Genomic DNA, 26083 nt, shown 5'->3' on the forward strand with positions numbered 1-26083 from the left:
AACTTTATCGAACAAAACATACATGTATTGTGTAACATGATGTCCTGGGAGTGTCATCTGATGAAGATCGTCAAAGGTTAGTGCTTAATTTAGCTGTGTTTTGGGTTTTTGTGACACATGTCCTTGCTTGGAAAATGGCTGTGTGGTTATTTTTGTCTATGTACTCTCCTAACATAATCTAATGGTTTGCTTTCGCTGTAAAGCCTTTTTGAAATCGGACAATGTTTGTTACATTAAGGAGAAGTGTATCTTTAAAATGGTGTAAAATAGTCGTATGTTTGAGAAATTGAAGTTATTCGATTTTTGATGTTTTGTATTTCGCGCCCTGCTGTTCCATTGGATGTTGGCTAGGCTGCCCTCAATTAACAAGTCATCTTTTTTCTCTCACATAGGGGTACAAACCTATTGGCACCCGTGTTTTCAATACTCCAGTTTTCAATACTCTGGTAAATAATGAATATGCTATGTGCGTTTTCTGTTGTCAGTTAACCTATGTTGTTAGTATGTCAGTATGTAGTCGTTAGAACAGAGTGGCAACATGGCCAGATTTTCTAGATGCCTCTTCCCAATAGCTAAACAACTGTACCTTCTACGCATGTGCAAGATTCTCTACTTTACGAACAATTTCTTAAGATTAAGATCAGATCACGTAAATTAGACTTTTTTAAGTTAGAAATAGCATGTTGTTTGTTGTTGTTCTGTCCCAGGCTACTCGGTGGCAGAGGGTCGAGGCCTCCTCAGCCAGGACCAGAACACAGTGGTGACAGGGGCTCCTAAGGCTAACAAGGGTGACGCCAAAGCGTCGGTCATTCTGACAATGAAGAAGAAGTCGACGTCAGGGGATGGGGACCAGGTGAAACCCTACCTCACCCTGAGAGGCGAGCAGATGGGGTCATACTTTGGGAACTCCCTAGCCGTGGCAGACCTCAACAATGATGGGTACAGTATGGATTGTAACTTTGTCATACTTACTTACTCCTCTTAATCCCAATGGGCCACTTGTTTTAAATAATTGAAATTACTTATTTTGGAATTCATTTAACTGCCATATCAATTCTTCCTGAATTGACTTAATTGAAAAATTATTGACCGGAACCTGTCAATGAAACCACACTCTCTTTGTTTAGACATTTTCGTAGTTGGAATGATCTGATCGTCGGAGCCCCGTTCTATATTGATCGGAAGAAGGAGCTTGGTGGAGCGGTGTACGTCTATATGAACGAGAGCGGCTCCGTCCGGCAGAACTCCACATTTTTACATTTTTACATTTGAGTCATTTAGCAGACGCTCTTATCCAGAGCGACTTACAGTAGTGAATTCATACATTTCATTTCCAGCATCATACTCCGAGTCCCTAGAGACTCTGCGTTTGGAATGGCTGTGGCTGCCATTGGAGATGTCAACCAAGATGGCTTTCAAGGTAAAAATGTAATTAAACAACCATTTTCTCACACTTATATAAAGAACCAAGGATAGAAAGTAGTTAAAGGCCCGGTGCAGTCAATAACGTGATTTATATATACTTCCACTCTGAGGTTGGAGTAATACAGTGAAAATGATGATAATGAACTTTTAGTGTAGGAGCTGTTTGGAAAGACTGCCTGAAATTTCAGCCTGTTTTGGTGGGATGGAGTTTTGACCTGCCTGGTGACATCAACAGACTGTACATTTCTTAATAGACCATTATACAACAGCATTGGTGAATACTCGTTTCTGATTGGTTAGAAGGGCATTCTAGAAATGGACATTAAAACCAGGTATCGGGACAGTTGGAAAATATATCTGACACCTTGCAATCATGACGCAATATACGCCTACACATGCAGACCGTACTTGCTACAAAGTTACAGAAAGCTAAACCAACAACCACACAAACTTAAATTGGATACATTGTAAATGCAGACCCAACGAGGAAGAACTTAGCTAGCTAGCATTGATTTGCTTTTGCAGAGACATCTTTTTTTGGAGCATCTGATAACCTAACGTGGTGAACATGAATTTCTCCGGTCCCTGTGTTGCAGACACAACGCAAGTAGCGATATGCTGTCAAATCCTCCCACGTTTTTAGTTTGACCGGCTGTTTTCAGCAACTGATATTTTTCAATTCGGTTGTCATATCGGCAGGTTTGCTACTAACTAACTATTTAGCTAGCTTCTAGCCTTGTGTTTGATAAGCAATGCGATCTCCTCGTAATGAACAGGCAAAATCGGACATCATCAGCGCCACGTTATTGACGTATCCAAATCCATTTAAATAGAAAACAGCTTAAACAAACGCAAATGCAGCTACTTTGCTGTTATTCTGGCTGCAGAGGTTGTGACTGTTAGCCATAGCTAGCAAAAGATGAGAAATTCTGTGGTGTAAGAGGGATACACACCTCCGTTCTGTACATTACCTTGGACAAATGTACTTCATGTGTCATCCATATTTACAAGTTAAAGTACAGAACTTCCAAACCTCGGTGCCAATAACAGCAAGTTTTCAGTTTTCCCCTCCCCACTTAGACCACACCTACAGTAGACCGTCCTAGCAAAATGAAAAACAATCACAGTAAGGTACTTGATATTGAGATAAAAACGGCTGCGTCAGACCTTTAATCTCTGAGAAAATAGAGTACAATATTTAAGAATAAGCTACATATATCCTGTTTACAGCATTGCTGTCCTGAACACTATACAGCGGATCACCATAATGTCGATGACACTGGTATTATAAATCTATCATGTGCCTTTCTGACATGAATCAAAGCTGTTTGAATGGGATTTTGACAACATTTCACACTCACTCAGTATTGGATGAGTGATGACATTAAATTAAATGTATAGAACATTGCTGACCCTCAGTGATTGAACAAGGCTTTTGAAGACCTTTGTTGGAGACACAAGGGCCTATAATCTCTCTCTCGTTCTCTCCCCCCTCCCTCGTTTCCTAGATTTTGCGGTGGGCACTCCGTTCCATGCAACAGGCAGGGTGTTCATCTGGACAGGCAGCTACTAACCTTAGCCAGAAGGGTATTACATGTAAAACTGACCCCAGATCAGCATCTACAGGTAACTTCATTCTATGGTGAGGAGAGCTGGAGAGCTGAACAGATGAGTGATTTCTGTTACAACATCTGGTTGTTGCATTGAGCTCCCTCTTCTCTGGTGATTGAGGGGGAGGATATAGCTGGAGGTGGGTTCAAGACGTTTGGCTACTCCCATCAACGGGGGGGCTGGATGTGGATGAGAACCGCTACCCCGACATGGTGGTCGGCTCACTGGACGACCGCGTAGCCTTACTGAGGTCACAAGGATCTGTTGTTGCATTTACATGTATGTATATTGTGTTTTCGGCCATCTCAGTTCTCATCCCTCGACCATACATATTATTTCATGCACGGCAGACCTATTGTATCAACCATAAATCCATAGTGTATGGAATATGTTCATGTTGCTATTTATTTGATCAGGGCCCGCCCAGTCATTCACCTCATCACAACTCTTGAAGTGACGCCAGAGATCGTGGACCCAAAAGACTGCGATAACTGGTAAGATTTTGTTTTGTACAAATGTATTTTGGACATAATGATCTCTTTTCAATGCTTGAGGATACTCAATGTTTCAGCAATAGGGATTAAAACCATGTTATGACCCTGAATAGAAAATCCCTGACCATTTGAATATGTTTTTCTATGTTGGCAGTGTGGAGGTGGTCTGTTTCTCCTACACACTGAGCACTGGGGACAAGGACTTCAGGAAGAACGTCAGTGAGTGTGGTTCTGTTACAATATTGTTATTAGATGACCACTGCTCTAACACTAACACTGCTATTTTAGAGTAGAACAGTCATTCAAGTGATCTTATGACAAGATTGCCAACATGTATGAATGTCATTTCCTAAGCTAATGGAATTCAATTCAGTCCATTTTAATTCAATTTGGTTCAATTGATTTCAATTCAATACAGTTTATTTATCCCCAAGGTACAATTGTAAGCCAAGGATGCATCACGTTAACATGAGTCCTAAATGGACATGGTGACTGTTGGTTCCATTTGTGCCTAGCTATTAACAATTGGTGAAAGTGATTGATTGGCAAGACGGTCCAGCCAATTAGCACAGGTTGTTCATCAAAAGGGGGGAGGGTGTAAATTAGCAAGACATTGTTGGAGTTCGCTTGCATTTTCCCGAACCCCGGGTGGGCGGCCTTGGCTCATTTTAGACCATTCTCCACCCACCCGGGGCACCGGGCCATGTAAAACGAACTCCACCATTGTTACCCTTGAACCTATGCGCTTGTCAAGAAACACACGCATAACATCTCTAGAAATATGTTTTTTTTTTATGACATCACAGGCTTTGTCCCCTCTCCTTTGTAATCAAAATCATGAATCAAATGACAGATACCGTAATTTCCGGACTATTGAGCGCACCTGAATATAGGCTGCACCCACTGAATTTTTATTTTTATTTTTATTTTGAACATAAATAAGCCGCACATGTCTATAAGCCGCAGGTGCCTACCGGTACATTGAAACAAATTAACTTTACACAGGCTTTAACGGCTTGTAACAAAAATAAATAGGCTTTAACGAAACACGGCTTGTAACAAAAATAAATAGGCTTTAACAAAACACGGCTTGTAACAAAAATAAATAGGCTTTAACGAAACACCGCTTGTAACAAAAAATAAAAAATTAGCAGTAAACAGTAGCCTACCAAGAAAGTCATTGCTCCAGACCAAGCTCCCGTGCAGAAGCTCTATTTCCTTTTCCAACAGCCAGATCAATCGCCTTCAACTTGAAAGCTGCATTGTATGCATTTCTCCGTGTCTTTGCCATGATGAGGGTGACAAAATGACTACCTTAATCAGAATGATGGGAAGTTTGAGCACGCTCAATTTAATCTAAACAGTAAACAAAAAAGTTGTTTGACCTTAACCCGTTCGGCAATTTCATTGGTCTAATGAAAGCTTCATGCCGCCAAAAAACTGAGCACGTCACAGAATGTGTTTTTTATATTTTTTATATTTTTTTATATTTGAAAGCGGGAAAAATCCATATATTAGCCGCGTCATTGTTTAAGCCGCGAGGTTCAAAGCGTGGGAAAAAAGTAGCGGCTTATAGTCCGGAAATTACTGTACTTAATATTATTATCTAAATAAATCTTATGTCTGGCACACAGTATGTACACAACCACAACTGTTGGTTTCGTGTGACTTCAAATGTACACAAAGCCTACTTGCTCTTATTGTTTTTATTTATTGAAGCCATGTTTTTATTCAAATAATAGGCATAAAAGCTGCTAAATGAATGAATAAATGTCCAATTATAAATGAATTGAATTAGATTAAACAATTGTTCTGAAATTCCCTGTAGTTCCCTGTAGTATGTATTCTAGCATTTTGTCCCGTGTCCTCTCAGCTGTGAAGTACACTGTGGAAGCCGACCTAACACGGCACAACCACCGGGCCCGTTTCCAAGACAATGTCCAGGACCGCTACACTGGTTTCTTGTCAATGCCATCTTCCAAATGCAAAAAGCTGAGGCTCAGACTAGTGGTAATAAACTGTCACCGACATAACCTATTGTGACCACTGGGTTTGGTTTTGAATTAATCTACTCCTCCAGGGTCAAAGCCCTGTATGGTTACTAGTGATCTGCTTGTTGAGATTTGTTGGATAAATGTTTGAAAATAGCAAAGGGAGTTACCCTAACCATGTTACTCTAACCATGTCTCGCTGTCTGTCATGTAGAATCCCATCCGATACAAGGTGGCGCGTGTAGTCTTCTCCCTAAACATGTCCCTCCACGAGGGGCATCCCAAAGCTTGGCAGTCCCTGCAGAACCTGGATGGCTTCCCTGTGCTCAGTGAGGGAAAGGCCAGCCATGTCAAAAAGGAGGTTAGACCTAATGTTTACTGAGTTAATGTTTGATACCAAGGTGAGACTACTCATAATACTGTTTTGACAGTTCACCTCTCCATTACTATTTGTGTGTGTGCCTCTTCAGTTACTGCCCACGCTTTGCACACTGGGGTTTGTTGATAGTGTGCTGATGAAACGAATATTTGCTCTATGGAGAATAAGTACACTTGCTTTTAACTTCTCTTTCTCTATCCCCCTCCCTCCCTCCCTCCCTCCCTCCCTCCCACAGATTCACTTCCAGAAAGCCTGTGGCCTGGACAATACGTGCCAGAGTAACCTGCAGATGAAGGCAGAGTTTGCCAAAGCCAATGAAGAGCAGACACCTTTTCCCAGGTACAGTCATCAGAGGTCAGGGATCGAAGGTCATGACTAGAGGTATAGGATGGATAGTTCAAAGTGTCATCGGCTATATGATTGGTGGCTTGAGAGGAACGTAAACCATAGAGGTTGACTTTGAATAATGTAAGTCATTTTTAGAGTGACCAAGACATCAAATCAAAGAGAAAATCTAATCTTTGTTAACTCTGTGTTTGTTGTGAATGTCCCTGTACAGCCATGACGGTCACCAGGTCCTACAGTACAGCGCCAGTGTCAAGAAGGTTCTGTTGGTCGTGGACGTGACCAATTTCCAGTTGCCAGGGCAACCGGCAGAGGACGCTCACATCGCCATGCTCAACATCACTGATCTACTTTAGCGTTCGCTCAAAGGTGAGCCTGCTATGCTGTGCTACTCTGGTGTCACTCTATGGTGTAATAGGGTGAAATTGCCCCTAGGTGCTGATCTTGGGTAAGTTTAGCATATTCTCTACTATTGGTTAGGATTGAGGGTGGGGAAGCTGATCCTAGACCTGTACCTAGGGGAAACTTCACCCAGGAGCCTCTGGTGTGTGACGGAGCTAATTAGCTGGAAGGCTAACAGGAGTTCTATCACTCTAATGCTAAGCTATGGGTAAGTAAACAAACATCTTTTTGGTTCTCTGATTGGTGATTTATAGATACGATTACTTGCTTGTTGTCCCAAAAATCTCTCTCCTCATGAAATGGTTGCTTATGTTCCACAGAGCAACAGCCAAGTCATCGAGTGTTCAGCAGAGGATATGGTTCTACTGTGTGAGCTGGGGAACCCTTTCACCAGCAACCAGAGGGTAGGTTCTAGTTAAACTGGTACTCTCCACTACTTCTACTGGACCAGAGTGGATACAATACAAGTGGGATGGGAGCATGGGGCCATATATAGGGTTTTAAATGTGGACTTCTACCACCTTCTCTTTTCCAGGCTCAGGTACTGATCATCTTTCAGACGTCTGAGATCAGTCTGGACACCAGAGAGATCCGGTCTACTCTGCAGCTTTCCATGTAAATGTCCCTCTCTTCTATGTACACTTCCTAATGTCATTCCATATAGTGGTTCTTCCTGTAAAAGTTGCTTCGTACTGCAGCGCACCTTGCGGGCTGCCGCAGAATTCTATGGCACGTTATTTAAGTGTCAGCCATTGTTGACATTAATGCTAGTTAGTGCTAGTTTGACCACCAAAGGGCATCTTTGAGAAACATTTGACTTTTTTAAAATATTGGCTGTACTAGAGAATAATTTTTTTTTAAAGTCACCCCTTTTTTCTCCCCAATTTCGTGGTATCCAATTGGTAGTAGTTAGTCTTGAATCATCGCTGCAACTCCCGTACGGACTCGGGAGAGGCGAAGGTCGAGAGCCATGCGTCCTTCAAAAACACAACCCAACCAAGCCGCACTGCTTCTTGACACAATCCCCATCCAACCCGGAAGCCAGCCGCACCAATGTATCAGAGGAAACACCGTACACCTGGCGACCGTGTCAGTGTGCACTGCGCTTGGCCCGCCACAGGAGTCACTAGTGCGCGATGAGGCAAGGATATCCCTGCCGGCCAAACCCTCCCTAACCCGGACGACGCTGGGCCAATTGTGCGCCGCCCCATGGGCCTCCCGGTCGCGGCCGGCTGTGACAGAGCCTGGACTTGAACCCAGAATCTCTAGTGGCACAGCTAGCCAGTGCCTTAGACCACTGCGCTGTACTAGAGAATTTAAGTAAGACCATAGTATATGGGATTGATTTTAAGAAATGTAGCTAAATTAATTTGATTAATATAATGGTGTTTCTATTCCAAGAAAAACTAAACCCTCTGGGTTTCCGGTAGGAAAATATGACGCTGTACAACGTGACCGGTTGGGAGTAGGCTACAGTACTAAGAGCAAAAATAATCCTAACATTTCCACACCCTAATTGTAGTCTAACCAATACCCAAACAGAGATTCAGTGAAGATAAAAATCTTATTGATTTATCAAGACCAGTCCCCATGCTTGTCTCAGAGCAGCGTGAGAAGGTGCTGAAATAGTTGACCACACGAGAATAGGCTATTGTTTCAAATCCTATTGCTTCTTTCTTAAATATACTTTACTTGCCACAATATCACAAATAATTGAACACACACAATTCTTAAAACTCTGAGAAGGGTAATAGGAGGTGATCTGCACTGCATATTAAACTGACATTCGTATTGCTATATTCCATGCATTACTGTGTGTTTCAAACCTCTCTCTCTCACATGCATTTGCTGTCTTGACCTCTGAATGGTCGGCTATGAAAATCCAGCTGGCATTTACTCCTAAGGTGCTGACCGGTTGCACCCTCTATAACCACTGATTATATTATTTGACCCTGCTGGTCATCTATGAATGTATGAACAGCTTGAAAAATTATCTAGACTTTATGGCCATATACTCTTATCTCCAACCAGTTCGGATTTAAGTATAACTTTTGTATGACTGACGTCTTTAGTGAGAGGTCTAATGCTTTAATATTTAATCATTTCTGTCCACCGATTTCATATTCATTATATAAATAGGCCCATGTGCACCCTGATATTGGAGACGGAGGCGGGAAGAGCCGGTTCACCAGCAACCCCCGTTCACCTTCGGACGCGCCTAAGTACCTAATGGGGAAAAGGGGTGCGCCATGCAGCCGTGCTTAATGGGGAAAGTGGGTGCGCCATGCCTAATGGGAAAGGGAGGATGGAGCCGGTCGGGCGCAACACAGGTGATATCGAGATGCGGGGAACCAAGCTCAGGCGAGAGCCAAAGCAACCCTCCCGACCCTCTCGGCCCAGAACCCTGCGCTGAGGGAAGGGATAAGTGGAGGGCGTGGGCCCCCTACCCTACCCAGTCCTCAGAGTCATAGAATCCCTCACCGTTTACCCGTGCTTCATTGGTCTGTTTCACTTGATGACCCTTCGATCTGCACTTGTTAGATGGCCCTACGACCTGCAACCGTTTTCTACAGTTATATATGTGTTCGCTTTCTTGTAGTGTATCTAATTGCCTGTTTTAGTATCGTCCTGGGCTTTTAGATCGAGTCAATCCTTCATCAGATGAACCGCAACATGTCAGCTAAAGCGATTTAACTCATGAATGCATTTGAAAGTTTTTAATATTGTGATCGTGAAAAGCAAAATTCCTCTCAAGAGAATTAACATTACAGTTACACCAACTGGTAGGCTAATCACACAATTGTACAAAATGGTAAGAACTGGTGAAGAAAGTTACCCCTCTACATACACATTTCTTTACTGTAATCTCTAATTGAAAATACTGGCAGATCCATATAATGTCCTTGTACAGTAGCAGATATCATTCAATTTAGAGGATTCTAAATTAATATCTAAGGGGCTTTTATACAATTATAATGCAGGGTTAACCCCTGTGCGGCCATACGGGACGGACATCCAGCGAAAAATCCTATCTCCATTAGCATAACAAAATGTAATTATTTTTTTTTTCAATTTTTTTTCAAATTATATCATTTTATAGATACACCTCTCCTGAATCGAACCACGTTCTCTGATTTCAAAAAAGCAAAACATTAGATTATGTTAGAGGAGTATATCGTAAAAGTAGCCACACAGCCATTTTCCGACCAACCACATGCATCACAAATAACCAAAAAACAGCTAAATGCAGCACTAACCTTTGACGATCTTCATCAGATGACACACCTAGGACATCATGTTACACAATACATGCATTCTTTTGTTCGATAAAGTTCATATTTATATATAAAAACAGCATTTTACATCGGTGCGTAACGTTGACTAACTATTTTCCCTCAAATGCATCCGATGAAACAGCGCTACAATTTACTAAATTACTATTCGAAAACATTTTTAAAATGTAATATTGTCATTCTAAGATTTATAGATGAATATCTCTTGAAAGCACCTGTAATGCCAGATTTAAAAATAACTTTACTGGGTAATCACACTTTGCGATAAAAGGGGATGCGATACTCAGAACAATAGGCTAGCAATACAGGTCAGCTCCATCTTGGAACAATCGCATATCAAATCTAGTCTTGTATACTATTGTCAATAATCCCTTACCTTTGATTATCTTCATCCTCAGGCACTTCCAGGAATCCCAGGTCCACAACAAATGTATTTTCGTTCGAAAAAGTTCATCCTTTATGTTCCATTAGCTTGTTGTTGTTAGCGCGTTCTGAAGGCTGCACCAAAAGTTCCGACGTGCGCGGGGCTACTCTTTCAACAAAATGCATTTTTTTCTTATTTAGGTTCGTTCAAACATGTCAAACGTTGTATAACATAAATCTTTAGGGCCTTTTTCAACCAGAGCTCCAATAAAATTATAGGGGAACGATTGCATTGTCTTTATAAACGTTTCGAAAGGGGAGGGTAGACAGGGGCGCCGGCGTCATAATGGTGATGGCCCTCCTCATGTGAGCAATTTCAACAGCGTCTCATTCATTCAGTTTTCACAGTAGGAGACTCAAACCACTTTGTAAAGACTGGGGACATCTAGTGGAAGCAATAGGAAGTGCTCAATGAACCATAGCTCACGGTGTGATTAATAGGCAACGTGATGAAGTTGAGTCCGCAATTCAGAATTCCACTTCCTGTTTCGATCTGTCTCGGGGTTTTGACTGCCATATGAGTTCTGTTATACTCACAGACACCATTCAAACAGTTTTAGAAACTTTAGGGTGTTTTCTATCCACAAGTATTAATTATATGCATATCCTAGCTTCTGAGTTTGAGTAGTAGGCCGTTTAAAATGGGCACAAATTTTTATCAAAATGTGCTGTGGCGCCCCCTATCCTAGGTGACCGTCAAGAGGTTAAACAAAAAAATCTGTTTTAAAATGTATATGTTTATTAAGTAGTCTTGCTTGTCTCAGTGCAGCGCGAAACGGTGCTGAAATAGTTGACCACACGCGGGTAGGCTATTGCTTGCTGGGGGGATTTTCGCACCTACAGTAGCCAGGCTATTAAACTAATCGTTGGAAAACAGATCGGCTCTCGAGAGCTCATTAACACGTGTTACTGTGTGTTTCAATATTTTCTCTCTCTCACGCACTTGCCGTCTTGACCTCAATGCTCAGCTATGAAAACCTAACTGACATTTATTCCTTGGGTGCTGACCGGTTGCACCCTCTATAACCACTGTTTATATTATTTGACCCTGCTGGTCATCGTTTTTACATTGTATTCAATTTCAAGCCATCGACTCACTGATGGTTGAAGATGATAGGCGATCTGCAAATGTAGTCTGGTATCTGTTGGCATCACAGCACAACATCAACATCGCTCTAATCACAGTCATAGGACAGTTGAATAAACTTGAATGTATTTATGGAAAGGCTCTGTAAGAGATATTATATATTTTTTATTTTATTTAACTAGGCAAGTCGGTTAAGAACAAGTTCTTATTTACAATGACGGTCTACCCCGGCAAAACCCAGATGACCCTGGGCCAATTGTACACCGCACTATGGGACTCCCAATCACAGCCGGATGTGATACAGCCTGGATTCGAACCAGGGACTGTAGTGATGCCTCTTGCACTGAGAAGCAGTGCATTAGACCGCTGTGCCACTCGGGATCCATGACCAATATGACCAATATAATACTTTTTTTTTTCAGAACATTAACCGTGTGTGTTCTCTTGCTTTGTACTGTTCTGTAGTTTCCATCCAATGATTCGTCTGACAAATAAAGAACTTTGCGTCCTACAGGCCCAGGCATGGATCAAAGCCTACTTTGTTCCAATATTTCTGTCATTCAGTGATATTTATTCCCAAAGTGAGCGGTTGTAATCTGAATAAAGGGAAAAGGCCGTTCTTGAACATTGGGTCAGACAATAGGCCCGTTTAAATTTGTCTGACTTGCCATTCCAAATAAAATTGAATATTTTTTGCTCATATAATTTAAACTGGTTGCTGTTTAAATTATCTCTCTAAAAGGATGCATAATGAAAGTAAAATGACATGCGCAAGAGACGGTGGTAAAATGTTTCCTTTTAGAGACTATATACATGGCATCCAGGTCAGGGTAACCAATAATATACACAAAGCACTAACCCTGACTCTCGTTTTTTAAGTGTTCATACAGTGAGGGAAAAAAGTATTTGATCCCCTGCTGATTTTGTACGTTTCCCCACTGACAAAGACACGATCAGTCTATAATTTTAATGGTAGGTTTATTTGAACAGTGAGATACAGAATAACAACAAAAAAATCCAGAAAAACACATGTCAAAAATGTTATAAATTGATTTGCATTTTAATGAGGGAAATAAGTATTTGACCCCCTCTTAATCAGAAAGATTTCTGTCTCCCAGGTGTCTTTTATACAGGTAATGAGCTGAGATTAGGAGCACACTCTTAAAGGGAGTGCTCCTAATCTCAGCTTGTTACTTGTATAAAGGACACCTGTCCACAGAAGCAATCAATCAGATTCCAAACTCTCCACCATGGCCAAGACCAAATAGCTCTCCAAGGATGTCAGGGACAAGATTGTAGACCTACACAAGGCTGGAATGGGCTACAGACCATCGCCAAGCAGCTTGGTGAGGTGACAACAGTTGGTGCGATTATTCGCAAATGGAAGAAACACAAAAGAACTGTCAATACATCATCCCTCAACACAGAATTGCTTCTGGAGTGGGTCAATACCCAGCTACAGTCATCTGTGACATTTAATTGCTTCTCTACCTTTGTCCTCTCAGATTGCTCTGTTTACTCAATCTACAAACGCTGCCACTTCTCATGGTGGTGGAGTATACACTGGAGACGTCTTTTGAACTGTAAGTTATTGGTTTCGAGTAATTTTTTTAATGTTTTGATTATAGGCATTAGGTTGCACCATACTTTATGTGGGAAAAGGGTCAATCGTTTACCTTGTCACAGGGATCTGATTCAGTGTTACTGCCTCTCTTCTAGTGCCCAGTACACAGGGCACACTCATGGGAGAATCGGGCATGAAGACTGCCAGTGACGTGGGAAGTCCTGTGGAGTTCACATTTAAGGTAAAAAGGATTTAAATATTTTACTGAGAACAATCCTTGCTAGCGTCTCTGAAGATCCTAATAAACATCTTCCTCTCCTCATAGGTGAATGTTCTTGGGAAGCCACTGGGTAACCTTGGAAACCTGGAGGTGGAGTTTGATTGGCCCTGGGAGGTAGCCAATGGCAAATGGCTGCTGTACCTGACGGAGATCCTGATCGAAGAGACGTCCGACTCTCACTGTGTGCCACCTGGAGATATCGTCAACCCACTCAACCTCACGGTAAACCTGTTGGAGTATTATCAGGGCTATTTCAGTTGGGTTTTGTTTATTCAGAATCCCAGTAGCTAGTATGTTAGCATCCTTGTGTTCCTAATGTTATGGTTTCAGATGGAAATCTCAACTTCAGGTCCACATTTGATCAAGTTGTTTTCAATTTATCACCTAAGATACCAGCTAATTTGATGGAGATAAGTGACAATATTAGAACACTGTGAGTTATGAGATCTGTCTTTTTCTCTGTTTTCCTTTTCCTCATAGTTACCAGAAAGCAAAGCCAGGAGGATGAAGAGGCAAGAGGAGGGCTCCTCAGAGGAGGTGCACCCCAGAGAACCCCAGGCCTCCCTCAATCTGAAGGTAACTCGCAAGAAGTCCTTTAAACTAGTGAGGGTTGTCCCCAACATCTTATATATAAGCCTATGACCTGAAGCATTGAATTGTCTCCCTGAGCCAATGCCTAGGCGTTTGGCTTAGTGGGCTAATGTTCTCCTCTGGCGAGCAGGAGACCTGGGTTTGAACCCCGTCGGTCACATTATGCACTCAACTGAAATGTGTATGCCCAAATGGTGTTCTGGTGCTAACTCCCTTTCAACTGCTGTTGTCTGTAGGACTGTGTCACGGGCGCTGCTCACTGTGTGAAATTCATCTGCCCTCTCCGCAACATGAACACTGCGACAATCCTTGTCAGGGCCAGAGTGTGGAACAGCACCATGCTGGAGGTAAAGACACCAAAGCACAGTGGTCTAGTCTTAATGTGAACTTTCTTCTCAGCTTCATTAGTGTGAATCCACGTGAATGGAATGGGTGTACTTATAAAGTCCTGTATATGTGTTGTGTTTCCATAGGACTACAGGGAAGCGTGGCGGGTGACAGTGAATGGCAAAGCCACACTGAAACTGGCCACAGGCAAACCCACCATCAGGATGAACACTGAGAACACAGAGGTAATAACACCATGCTAGTCATACTGTAACAAAAGTTAGGCTACATCCATACTAATTTAAAGGTCATTTCCATGATGATTACTGTATGATGATGCTGATGATAGTTGATACATGATAGAGGAGAAATATACATAATGATATTGAGGATGTGTTTTTACATATAGCCTAAATGCAGACATAGTTAATGTCCTCTGTTTGATATCCCCTGTGTAGTTCACCCTGGATATAGACCCAGAGCTGGGGAAGGAGGATCTGTACCAGGTCCCCTGTGGATCATCATCGTGTCTGCTGTCGCTGGGGTCCTCCTTCTGGCCTTCATCATCCTCCTTATGTGGAAGGTAACGATCCAGTACATTACTTATTACAATGATCCAATTGAACAAATAACCTGCACTGACGTTAGCAGCAAGAGGAGAATGGAGATTCAATTCCGCCTCCAACAACAAATCCACACAAACTATTAGATGGCACGGGTACCGTGAGACTTCTACTGTCCACTGGTTCAAAAGGTCCACCTTTTTGGATCAAAAATGGATCCTGTTTGACTTGTTATTCTGACCGCCTTCCCCTCCTCAGTGTGGCTTCTTCAGGAGGGCCAGCACCAGGGAGATGTACGAGGCCAAGGCCCAGAAAGCTGAGATGAAGACCCAGCCGTCGGAGGTGGAGAGGCTGACTGAGGAGTAGTGAGGCTGGGGAGGGAGGTCCCCCTGTGGGCCTCTGGAACAATGCACTGGGTTTCCTGGGTAAAATAATAGTCCTTCCATCTGTGACTCCTTGCAGCTTCCAATTGCTTTTTGCAGCTTGCAGTGGCTTTCCTTAACTTCAGCCTTCCTCTCTTGCTGTCAAATTATTAAGGGTTTCTCTTCATCAAGAGTATCTATCCACAGGGGAAACAGCATTTCAGAGGCTATGACTTGTGTGATTGACTTTTGTATGCTTATTCAACTCTTTTTCAAACCTTTTCCCCATTGCTAACTATTTAGTCTCTTCTCCTAACTAACCAGCTTTGCAGAACTTGAGTCTATTGGTTGTGTGGTGAATTGGTCATTTATTTCACATATCTCATGATACCCGTGATTACATTAGAAAGCTGTCAAGTATCTAAACAACAGCGGGACTGAGATTGCCTACAATAATGATACTGGTGGCACCAATGGAGAAATACTTCTAATAAGAACCTGATAACACCAAAGTCTACGCTTTTAAATGTTCACTTTGTGTCGTCTACCATTGTCCCACAGTGTGGCTTTTTCAAGCGGCCCAACCACTTCAAGATGATGCCAACACGCCAGGGAGTGAAGATTGGCAAAGAGGAGCACTACCAGGTAAACAAGGGATTCCTCATCGAGGAGCCAAACCCCAATTTAAAAAGAAGCACTGGATCACAAACTGGACTGAAATGCAGCATTACTACTGACTGATGCCTTCAACACTACCACTACTCTTATTGAGAAACTCCATCTCAATATGCACTGGCTGGGCGCAAGTCTGGATTTGTGGACATTATCGGGAACAGGACTGATGGTGTTATGACTGCAACATTCCTTGTAGTGTACAAGATTGAATGGTCTGGACCAAAATGTTATTTTCTAGAATTGTACTTTTAATGTTAGTTGTTTTTGATGTCAACAAGAATATACACTGAGTGTACCAAACATTAGGAACACCTTCCTAATATTAAGTTGCACCCCCCCTTTTGCCCTCAGAACAGCCTCAATTCGTCGGGGCATGGACTCTACAAGGTGTCGACAGCGTTTCACAGGGATGCTGGCCCATGTTGACTCCAATGCTTCCCACAATTGTGTGAAGTAGGCTGGATGTCCTTTGGGGGGTGGACCATTCTTGATACACATGGGAAACTGTTGAGCATGAATAACCCAGCAGCGTTGCAGTTCTTGACACAAACCGGTGCACCTGGCACCTAATTCCCCGTTCAGAGGCACTTAAATAGTTTGTCTTGCCCATTCACCCTCTGAATGGCACACATACACAATCCATGTCTCAATTGTCTCAAGGCTTAAAAATACTTCTTTAATCTTTCTCCTCCCTTTCATCTACACTGATTGAAGTGGAATTAACAAGTGACATCAATAAGGGATTATAGCTTAAACCTTTATTCACCTGGCCAGTCTATGTCATGGAAAGAGCAGGTATTCTTAATGTTTTGTATACTAAGTGTACAGTATACAAAACAGTGCTTTTTTGTATGTGGATTGTAAAAGACTAATTTGAAACAGTTTTAGTTTTGCTAAAAGCGCTTTATTTTTCATATAATTTGATCTTTCCAAATGGAACAGACTGATATTTGCACGTCCTGTCATTTTGTACTGCGGTTTGAATATAAATGCTTTCAGAGCTATTTTAAAACGATGCTTTTAAACTATTACGTGATTTGTTTACATTAGTTTTCTAATGTATTACACTGTATTAGCCCAAGATGAGTGATGGATGTAAATGTGCCAATAGGAAGTACAGTATGTTTGATCCCAGTGGCCTAATTCTGAGGAATGAATCAGAGATCGACTGATGAAGTGGTTCACACAGTAGAAGGCACTACTACCACTCCTCAACCAAGAAGAAAGGAACATGAAGAAGTTTCAATCACAGAGAACTGTGAGAGTGGGGTCATTTCAAAATATTCAATGTACATGTATTGTAAACTATAGGTCTAATGGTTGGGCGCTGTCTGATTGTGTGTATTCTGTAAAATATGATCAAACAAAGCAATCTAGAAAATGGAGAGTAGGGACTATAATTTCTGAACTCTCCTAACTATCAAGGGCGTACACCAAATTAATTTGGGACTGGGAGCACTGTGCTTGGCTGTTAACTGTATACATGTCTTTGTATGTGACATAGTGAAAGTAGGCATTCCCACCAGAAAAAATACTATAGTATACTATGTTATAAATACTATGGTATTCACTCAAGTGTTTTTTGAGGACTTTACTGTAGTATTCACTGTGGTGTTTACTGTAGTATTTACAGTTAACTAGTATAAATATTGTTGTATAGATTATAATAGTTCATGTAGTGTTTTTGCACATTGTAGTGTAGTGTTTTTGCAGACTAGTATACTGTAGTATTTGCTGTGGTGTTTTTGCAGGCATTACTGTAGTATTGCCTATAGTGTTTTTATTTGATATTTTACAAAGAAGCAGAGGCTTTCTCCTTCATGAAACCTACTGGAGCACTACTAAATTTTCCATAACCTATTGGTAGGCAGGACTGGGATCTGAATGAATAGTAACCGGTAGGGAACACAATATATGGTCTATATTTGGCATGTAGGTTTCTCATTTATGGGTGGCACAAATTGTGATGTGGATAGGGAATGGGTATATGCAAATTAAATACTGTAGCATTTACTGTAGTTTAAAAAGTGTAGTGTTTCTGCAGAAGTGTTTTTGCATACATTACTGTAGTATTTTACAGTATACTACAACATTCTATAGTAAGTTCTACATATGATTAAGGGATACTGCAGTGTATAGTATTCTACAGTATACTATATAATTATATTGTGAGTACTGTAGTATTCTATAGAAGTACTGAACTAATCTATTGTAAACTGTGGTATTTTTTTTTTTCATGTGGGTTGCTTAAAAAAACCGATTGTCAAGTGTGAGCCTACAAAGCTCCCTAAAGGATAGCTATTAACAGCTGGTACTTGGCGTGGGAATTGGGGGCCAATTGCCTGAGTGCAGTTTAATGCCGTTCTGTTGTCTGTGTTTGTAGTTATTTGTCTAGCGTCTCTGATGCTTGTTTGTATGTGTATACTCAACCATGATGGTTCTATTCATGATTGTTTTTTCTGTTGTCTACTTCTGTACCTCATTTATATTAAATGATTTGTACATGCTGTATGTCCTTTCTACACGAGTATCATTTATAACACTGGAATACAAACTTTTACAAAGTTGATGTACAGGGAACCTTTATTTTGAAGGCTCAATGTACATACATTTTACCGGAAGTGATTCCCCAGTCGGAAGTTAAGAGTTAAGTTAGCTCGTTTGTTTACATTGAGAGGTATCTTAAATGATCTTTGAGGAAATATTGAGAGTTTATGAAATAAAAAACTGTCACGAAATGACCTTACCTGGGTGGGTATAATTTGTGGAACGTTCCAACAGGTATCGGTTCCAGAAACTTCGTAAAGTACAAGGTTGCCAACAAACAACGCATACAAAGTTGCACGATCAATGAACCTAACTAACTAGCCGCCGAATAGGCATCAACTCACCATGTAGCTTATTCTTAATGTTTGGCCATAGGCTACCAGAGTGAGGACAGACATTTTTCGGAATAAACGTACTGAGTGAAAACTTAATGAAATATCCCACTCCCTACCGGGTATCTTATTCGGCCGCTATACAACCTTGTTATTTACGACGTTTTTGGAACAGATTCCTGTTGGAACGTTTTACATTATACCCACACTAGCCAGCCTGAGTTGTTAGCTAACGGTAGCTAGTTAACATAATATCTCTGTTAACATTCTTCGTTACATCTAGGCCTTGTAAAATATATAACAATACACTGTACAAAACTATTCACAGACTTGTTAAAGCTACTGTAGCGTAATGGCTAAAGTTAGCTAGTTAACTAGTAGTTCTGGTCTGTCGCGCGACAACAGCAACAAGTTGCCTCAGCGCTTAGTCGCCTTTTTTCTACCGATGTTTAGTGACTGGTTTCAATATACTTTACTTTCGTAACTCAACAAAGTAACGTTGTTGCTATATGGAAGTCAAATACCTATCCCAATACTGACAGGATTAACAAGTATAGAGTAAGTTCCTTCTTTCTTATGTATCATATAGTTTATTGCAGGGTGATTCCTAATGAAACTAGAAAAAAACAGGACCATTATTTGGGAGATTTTCATGAAATGTAATACATAGAAGGGTCCATTGGAGAAAGGATTGTTGACATATATGTGTATCTTAAATCATTATTGATAATTAATTGAAATTGAGACATTTTGGCCTTAGCAGGGCCTTATAAGATAGCATAATGTGTCTGTACTGTAGGTGCTGCAAAGCAAAATATTGGGTCATATGAAGTGTTGCCGTTTGCTCTGTAGTGTGAGTAGTATTTTGATTTCAATAACAATTCAATAGCAATTTTGTTACATTAATTTATGAATATTGAATAATATAAACATGCATTTTGGAAATATACAATTTTTGATTTGTCAAAAAAAAATGGTATATGGTTGAACATAATATAGGCTACTCTACGGGCAAATGAAAGTTCCATTGTTCGATCTCTGCTAGTTTTAGAGTTCCAATTAGTAAGCTTTACAAACAGTGAAAGTGGATTAAAATGTGTCGCCCTCTGCCGGTGATTTACAGGATGTGCAATGATACAAGTAAAATGAGGGCTGTGATTGCCTACTATGCCAATTTCTCTATATAAAATGGGCCATAACTTTAAAATTACCAGAGATCGATATTTAAAAAATGTAAGAAACGTTTTCTTAAAATCAAAAAACGACTAATAATACAGAGCAAGCGTTAAAGCTTAATATGACACCAATCGTTCCTTTGTATCACATACAGAGTCTTAAAGAATTGTTTTATTTTATTTTTTATTGTCACATGCAGTGAAATGTGTTGTTTTACAGTCGGTCATAGTGGGCTCCCAGTGGCACGTGATTGGGAGTCCCATAGGGCGGCGCACAATTGGCGGGCTTGTTGACATAGGCCGTCATTGTAAATAAGAATTTGTTCTTAAATGACTTGCCTGGTTAAATAAAATGTAAAAAAAGTACAGGGCCCTGGAGCAAAATGTAGGCAAATTAGGGTTAAGTGACTTGCTCAAGGGCACATCGACAGAGTTTTCACCTTGACCTTTTGGTTACTGTCTCAACGCTCTAACCTCTAGGCTACCTGCCGCCCTAAAGGGGGCCTGGGTAAGGCCAAAATGTCACAATTAATTATTTCTCAGTTATGCTTTAAAATATACAGTCAACAATCCTTCCTCCAAAGGACCTTCTATGGGTTACATTTTGTGAAAAGCAAAAAAATCATGGTCCTGTTTTGTGAGGAATCGCCCTGTAGCCTTGTGTGGCCATCCTTTCAAATCCCATCTCGTTCACTTGACTATTGAAACATGAGAAGCCTGGGCTTCCAAGGGCTATACAACTTACAATGAAACGTAATAAGAGTAAGTTGGTCCATGTTAAAAAAACATGAATTGAAATTAACATTTGATTTACATCTTCTACAGGTGGACCTAAGATGCCAGCATAATACAAGGTCCAGTTCAGCCAGAAGTACCAACAACACATGTTATGGTGCAATAATGTACCTCATCTTGAAGAGGTCCACTCATACCCAACCAAGAGAATCAAGGTTAGTAATATAAATGCAATACAATTTACCCACACTATCATAAGACAACAAGTGAAAACAAAGTTATTAAGTAGGCCTAAAAGTTATGAAGTTCCTGTTTTCAGAAAGTAGCTTGAAATTCTCTTATTTTAATCCATTTATTGTAGGTCCCAGATACCTCTTTCATGTCTGTCTATGGAACAACCCCAACCACAGTCTGACAAGTGCCGAGGGACTGAAGAGGAGAGATGTCAGCGGACACCATTGAGAAATTGACAAAGCTGTTTGAAATAGGCCACTCTCCTTCATCAGCTCTAAAAACGATCAAATATGAGGTGCAAGTGGATGTGCATGCCTCTGTGGATTGCTCCATTTGCCCCGACCTTCAATTCTGCTACAAGTCAGTAGCTTGACACTTGAACTGCATGTTCATTCAGTGTATTTAAAATGCTATCACCAGAAATAATTAGCTGTAGGTGTGTTCCTCATTTGTCCATTACAGATTGTACCGCAAGCTTTTCAAGGAAGCGTGTGTTGCATCGTATGTGGAGAAGAAGATTGATGATTCTAACGAGCATCTGGATAACTGCAATGAAGAAGAATGTTCACCAGAAATGCTATGTTTTCGGTATGTTACTGAATAAATCTACAATTTCGCAACATTATCCCTGACAGGCAATATAGAAGACTTAACAATCTGGCTGTCTGATGGTTGTAGTTCTCTCCTCCTACAATAGACCGTGGCAATGCATCTGAGGACACCGTTGAAATTGAGCGTGCTCCCGTTTCTGATGTTAACGGCTCAGGTAAATCTACAATGTCACAACAATATATCTGATATTAAGTGAAGGGCTCCAATTGAAGACTGTATACCTATAACTCATTTGGTAATCTGAATGGTGGTTGTAATACTATGGTTGTAATGGTCTCCAAGGTACATCTGGAAAACCAGCTGAGGGGGTGACGTTAGAGGAAGAGTGGATGGACATCTTTGAAGACCTCAAAAAGAGGATGAGGGAGGATCCTGTGAGTTTCAGGCCTGCAGTAGCGTCCTTCGTTTCCAGCTTAAAGAAGATGAAAACAGATAGTGAACTCATAGCCGCACTACCAAACTTTGGCATAACCAACCCTGGACCAACAGCAAAGTTTTACCGGGGACGGGCACGCCCCACAGAGAGCTCCGTAGGAGAGCATGGACATGGCACATGCAGCTGGAAGAGGAAGGCACCCCATTGAATGTCTCAGTGTGGAATAACACATGGACATTGGGAGTACTACACACAAAAAAGCAAGTCAACATCTGTGGCCCCCTGTGCCCATCATCCACCTGCTCACCATCTGAGACCTCCAGTGCACTAGCGCTCTGCCTACCAGCTCTAGGTCTCCTACGCCTTGAACAAAACCAGGGACTATTTCAATGCATTGTGGCCTCTCCAACACCAGAACCAGTGGCTATTTCAATATTGCATTCTTGCCTTTTTGTTTTACGTTAATTCAATGTAAGACGTTTCTGCAATTTCATATCTTTTTTAAATTGATTCCATGTTGAAGGTCCATCAGATTTTAAAAAGCTGTTCTGCTAACCCAGTTGCAGGCCTATACTATCACTGAACCAAAGTAGTAGTTGTCTTGACTTATATCTCAAATTGTATTGGTCACATACACATGGTTAGCAGATGTTGATGCGAGTGTAGCGAAATGCTTGTGCATATACCGGTATATGTTGTGCGTCAAGTTGTGTCCTTTTTATGTTGAACAAATGCAAGACTACAATTTTAATGATGGGTTGTAAGACACATAATTAAGTGTTTATTTGTACATAAAAAAAAAAATATCCAGAGGGGAACCTGCAAAAAATACGTTATTTTTTTTATTACATCGCATAAGTGTTTAATGTGAAATAAAACATGTTACAATTAAGAATTGATGAGCGAGGTCAGCCTGCAGGCACCCGGCCTGCCACAAGGAATCGCTAGCGCACGATGAGCCAAGTAAAGCCCCCCCCCCCGGCCAAACCCTCCCCTAACGACGCTGGGCTAATTGTGCACCGCCCGATGGGACTCCCGATCACAGCTGGTTGTGATACAGCCTGGGATCGAACCTGGGTATGTAGTGACGCCTCTAGCACGGCAATGTTGTGCCTTAGACCGCTGCGCCACTCGGGAGGTCTTTATATATTATTATATGGTATGTGGATGTTAGGACTTGGTTACTAAATATAAAAATCTAACATTACAGTAAATGTGTACAGTAAATAATAGTTGGCACACCCTGATGTCCACTACATTAGACATTTATAAACAAGCTCTTAATGTGTAGAAATTATTTAACTTTTTTGAAAACTTCCCAAGTTATTCCTGAGATGTTTCCGTACTAAAAAATATTTTAATATCAAACTCACAAACATTATTACACACAACTTCGTCTTACCATAAAATGTGGTAATTGTGATTGTCAGCTAATTCGAAGAACCAGTAAGAGAAAGTAAAATGTATGACGTCAATGATACGGACCAAGAACTAATGTCCATTAGTGGGGACAAAAATGAGTTGCTGGGTCTCAGTAAATGAGACATATCGTGGGGGACTTTTATTTTGAAGTTATTACACATGGGCTTTTCACACGGATCCTGCAATCCGTGATCCTTGGAAGGTCCCAACCCTAAAACCACAGATATAACAATAAACATCTTTGCTAAAACCCTAACCTTAACCCCTAACCCTTACCTACATTTCAAATTCAATGGTGTAGGAGCGTCCCAACAACCCCAGATAGTACTTTTTGTTTTTCCTTACCCAAGTTGTCATGGTGACGACGTGTGTTTGTGGAGGGGGACACGGACTTGCGTCAGACTACAGCACAAACAACATACCAACAACAACGTCCAGATATTAAGATTGTTCATCAAAATATTACTAGCTAGGTAACCTAAAGCTCAGGTAAGTTCACCACCGCGGAATCAATGAAAGAAAAAGTAGTCTATAAAGGTTCCTATCTGGCAACATAGTTGGAGGAGTTGATTCTCCAAGCAGTTCTGAGACGTATTGCCTGAAGACCCGACGTGGAATTGGATTGAATTCTACGTCGAGCATAAATACGTGTTTGGATCAGGAACATTTCCTCTCAAGACCTCTTCATGCCAGAATGTTGAATAAAAATGATATTTAACTTACTTTACCGGTTGTCGGTGCGCTTGGTCCTTTTGCAGGTAGGAATGTAAGAAGGCATCCACAGGAATGTGTAATTAAATCAAGTTGTCAATGCCCTGGTAAATTAGTGCATTCAGGTTTCTATCACCTAAAATATGTGCACAAGATAAAAATACATGCACCGGACGCATTCATACTGGTTGATTCAACTGTTGTTTCCACTCCATTTCAATAAAATTACATTGAGCCAATATGGATAGATGAATTGACTAAATGTCTGTGCCCAGTGGGTGCATGGTTCTTGTGCATGCTTCAGGTGATAGAAAGTTCAAATATTCTATTCTACATTCTGGCTTGTTGAGCTTGTGATAGGAACTTTTTCAAACAAAGATATGGGATTAACCTCAGACTGAACCAGATGTACAGTATCACAGTCTGATTGTCAGGCAATTCTGAGTACAGTGTCTGTGTCACAGAACTAAAAAGAGATTCCATAGGTTCACTGGTCATGTCTTGTCTCACAGGATGGATGACTCTCCTGAGGTTATAAACTTCTCAGCACTAGAGCGGGAGTTGCAGTCTGCTGTTGAAGCAGACAACAAATATCAAAGAGAAAATGATGCAAAGTTTCGTGCTCTACACCAGAAGGTCGGAACTTATGAGGCGTTTAGGTGAGATGGCTAGGTTGATTTCTCTTTTAATTGAACATCCTACACACTGTTGTTGCACAAATTAATAGACAACATATGTTTTTTCATAATTATGTCCCATTAGAAATGAAGTCCAGACAGCAGACAGTTTTATGGTTTGTTTTGACCTTATTTCCCAATCCTCTCAGGGACATAGTCCTGGCATCCCACCTGAAACCACTGGACAGGAAGGATAAAGCTGAAGCTCCTTGCAAACAGCCCTGGAATGCCCTCGCCTCCGCTGACAAAGGGCAGAACCAGACTAACTGTGATGAAATAGGCCTAAAGGTTAGACCTCTGCCACCACACACCAACACAAACATCTCTCCATTCTCATATCAGGGTTCTACCCAAAGAATGTAAGAGGGGTGCTGCGCCACCTAGTGGACTGGCTGCGCCACTGTCATTTTATTCTATTTGACATATAATTTAAGGCCAGGTGCCACATCATAATAGTTTTTTTTCTTCTCTAGATTGCCGTACTCAGCAGCACCACCTTGTTAAAAATTCTGGGGAGAACCTGGATAAGGACTCCTACTTTTATGTTAGACAAGCTGTATTCATAGTATACGGCAGGGATGTTACCAACCAGGCATGCAAAGCATATTAACGCAATCTGAACATCAAACAGTCTCATTAAATTGGTAATTAACACACAATGTCTCCCAAATGTTATTTTAAGCCTCAGTTGTCAGAGTTCCAGCCCAGGACAGCGTCAGAGTTCAGCCGGGACTGGCGCAGGTTCGGCAGTGAAAACCCAGAGGATAAATACAGCCTCCTGCTCTCCCTAGGTGGAGAGGGCCTTCAGGACATCTTCAGGGCTGAGGTGGGGTTTGGCCTACTGGGGGAGTTCCTTGTGTTTCTATCCAGTGGTCTCCAGCCTGGGGATGGGTCCACGGTGATAGGGGTCCTGGAAGGGCTGTCCAATACCCCCAGGTTTGGCATCAATATGTCCCTCCTGAGCCGGGCTGAGAGGGAGGCATGTGGAGAGCTGTTTCAGAACCTGAGGAAAGCATCAGCAGCAGGGAATAGCAGTGTCAGAGGATCCGAAGGGGATGTCATTGTCCATGGAAGTAATGTGGAAGAGATTAAAGAGACACAAGATGCTGAGGCAGAGACTCTGTTTCCAGGACAGACCAGTGAGGCTGCCAGAAGAAGCACCGATACTGAAACTTTAAACGGTATAATGCAGTTGTATGGGGTTCAAACTGTTTCTCCTCCTCAGTAAGAAACATTAGATAAACCATATTGGACTTATTGTTTTCAGAAATAACGATGACTGTTACTATACATTGTAGAGCTTAATGTGCTTTCAAAAACTTGAATATCATTTGTTTGTTGAGATGTGCTTGACACTTGATGAGATTTGTTTTTGAGTTATTTTGAATAAATCATTTTGTGAAATGTTCTACTTCCAATTGATCTAACTTTAATCTAAAGAAAGAAAGTG

The 26083-nt window shown here is 41.3% G+C and overlaps 1 protein-coding gene, 1 long non-coding RNA gene and 2 pseudogenes across 3 annotated transcripts; all 4 read left to right on the plus strand.

The window, feature by feature from the left end:
• Window positions 1-1359: 1359 nt before the first annotated feature.
• On the plus strand, window positions 1360-16157 carry LOC115193522 (integrin alpha-3-like; annotated as a pseudogene).
• On the plus strand, window positions 6750-7338 carry LOC115196570 (uncharacterized). Its single transcript, XR_003878875.1, has 3 exons — window positions 6750-6855; window positions 6968-7051; window positions 7183-7338. It is a non-coding gene; the product is annotated as an uncharacterized LOC115196570 (long non-coding RNA).
• A 4744-nt stretch (window positions 16158-20901) lies between the features above and the next one.
• On the plus strand, window positions 20902-22652 carry LOC115193577 (uncharacterized; annotated as a pseudogene).
• A 422-nt stretch (window positions 22653-23074) lies between these two features.
• LOC115196609 (coiled-coil domain-containing protein 103-like) lies at window positions 23075-26050 on the plus strand. 2 transcript variants are annotated; one of them, XM_029757466.1, is made up of 4 exons: window positions 23075-23734; window positions 24469-24615; window positions 24783-24921; window positions 25316-26050. In XM_029757466.1, the coding sequence occupies exons 2-4, from the start codon at window positions 24470-24472 to the stop codon at window positions 25859-25861; spliced, it is 831 nt and encodes a 276-aa protein (XP_029613326.1). In that variant the 5' UTR covers window positions 23075-23734; window position 24469; the 3' UTR covers window positions 25862-26050. The 2 variants fall into 2 exon arrangements, with proteins under 2 accessions (XP_029613326.1, XP_029613330.1); XM_029757470.1 differs by lacking the exon at window positions 23075-23734 and adding an exon at window positions 23743-24003.
• Window positions 26051-26083: the final 33 nt, after the last annotated feature.

This window comes from Salmo trutta, chromosome 1 (assembly GCF_901001165.1).
Source record: "Salmo trutta chromosome 1, fSalTru1.1, whole genome shotgun sequence".
NCBI classification, from domain to species: domain Eukaryota; kingdom Metazoa; phylum Chordata; class Actinopteri; order Salmoniformes; family Salmonidae; genus Salmo; species Salmo trutta.

Excerpts from the sequence above, each read along its gene's own strand:
- LOC115196609 (XM_029757466.1), top strand. The coding sequence starts at position 24,470 with ATGGATGACTCTCCTGAGGTTATAAACTTCTCAGCACTAGAGCGGGAG. Across the intron at positions 24,616-24,782 it reads GGAACTTATGAGGCGTTTAG|GGACATAGTCCTGGCATCCC; the intron begins GTGAGATGGCTA and ends CAATCCTCTCAG. Across the intron at positions 24,922-25,315 it reads GTGATGAAATAGGCCTAAAG|CCTCAGTTGTCAGAGTTCCA; the intron begins GTTAGACCTCTG and ends TGTTATTTTAAG.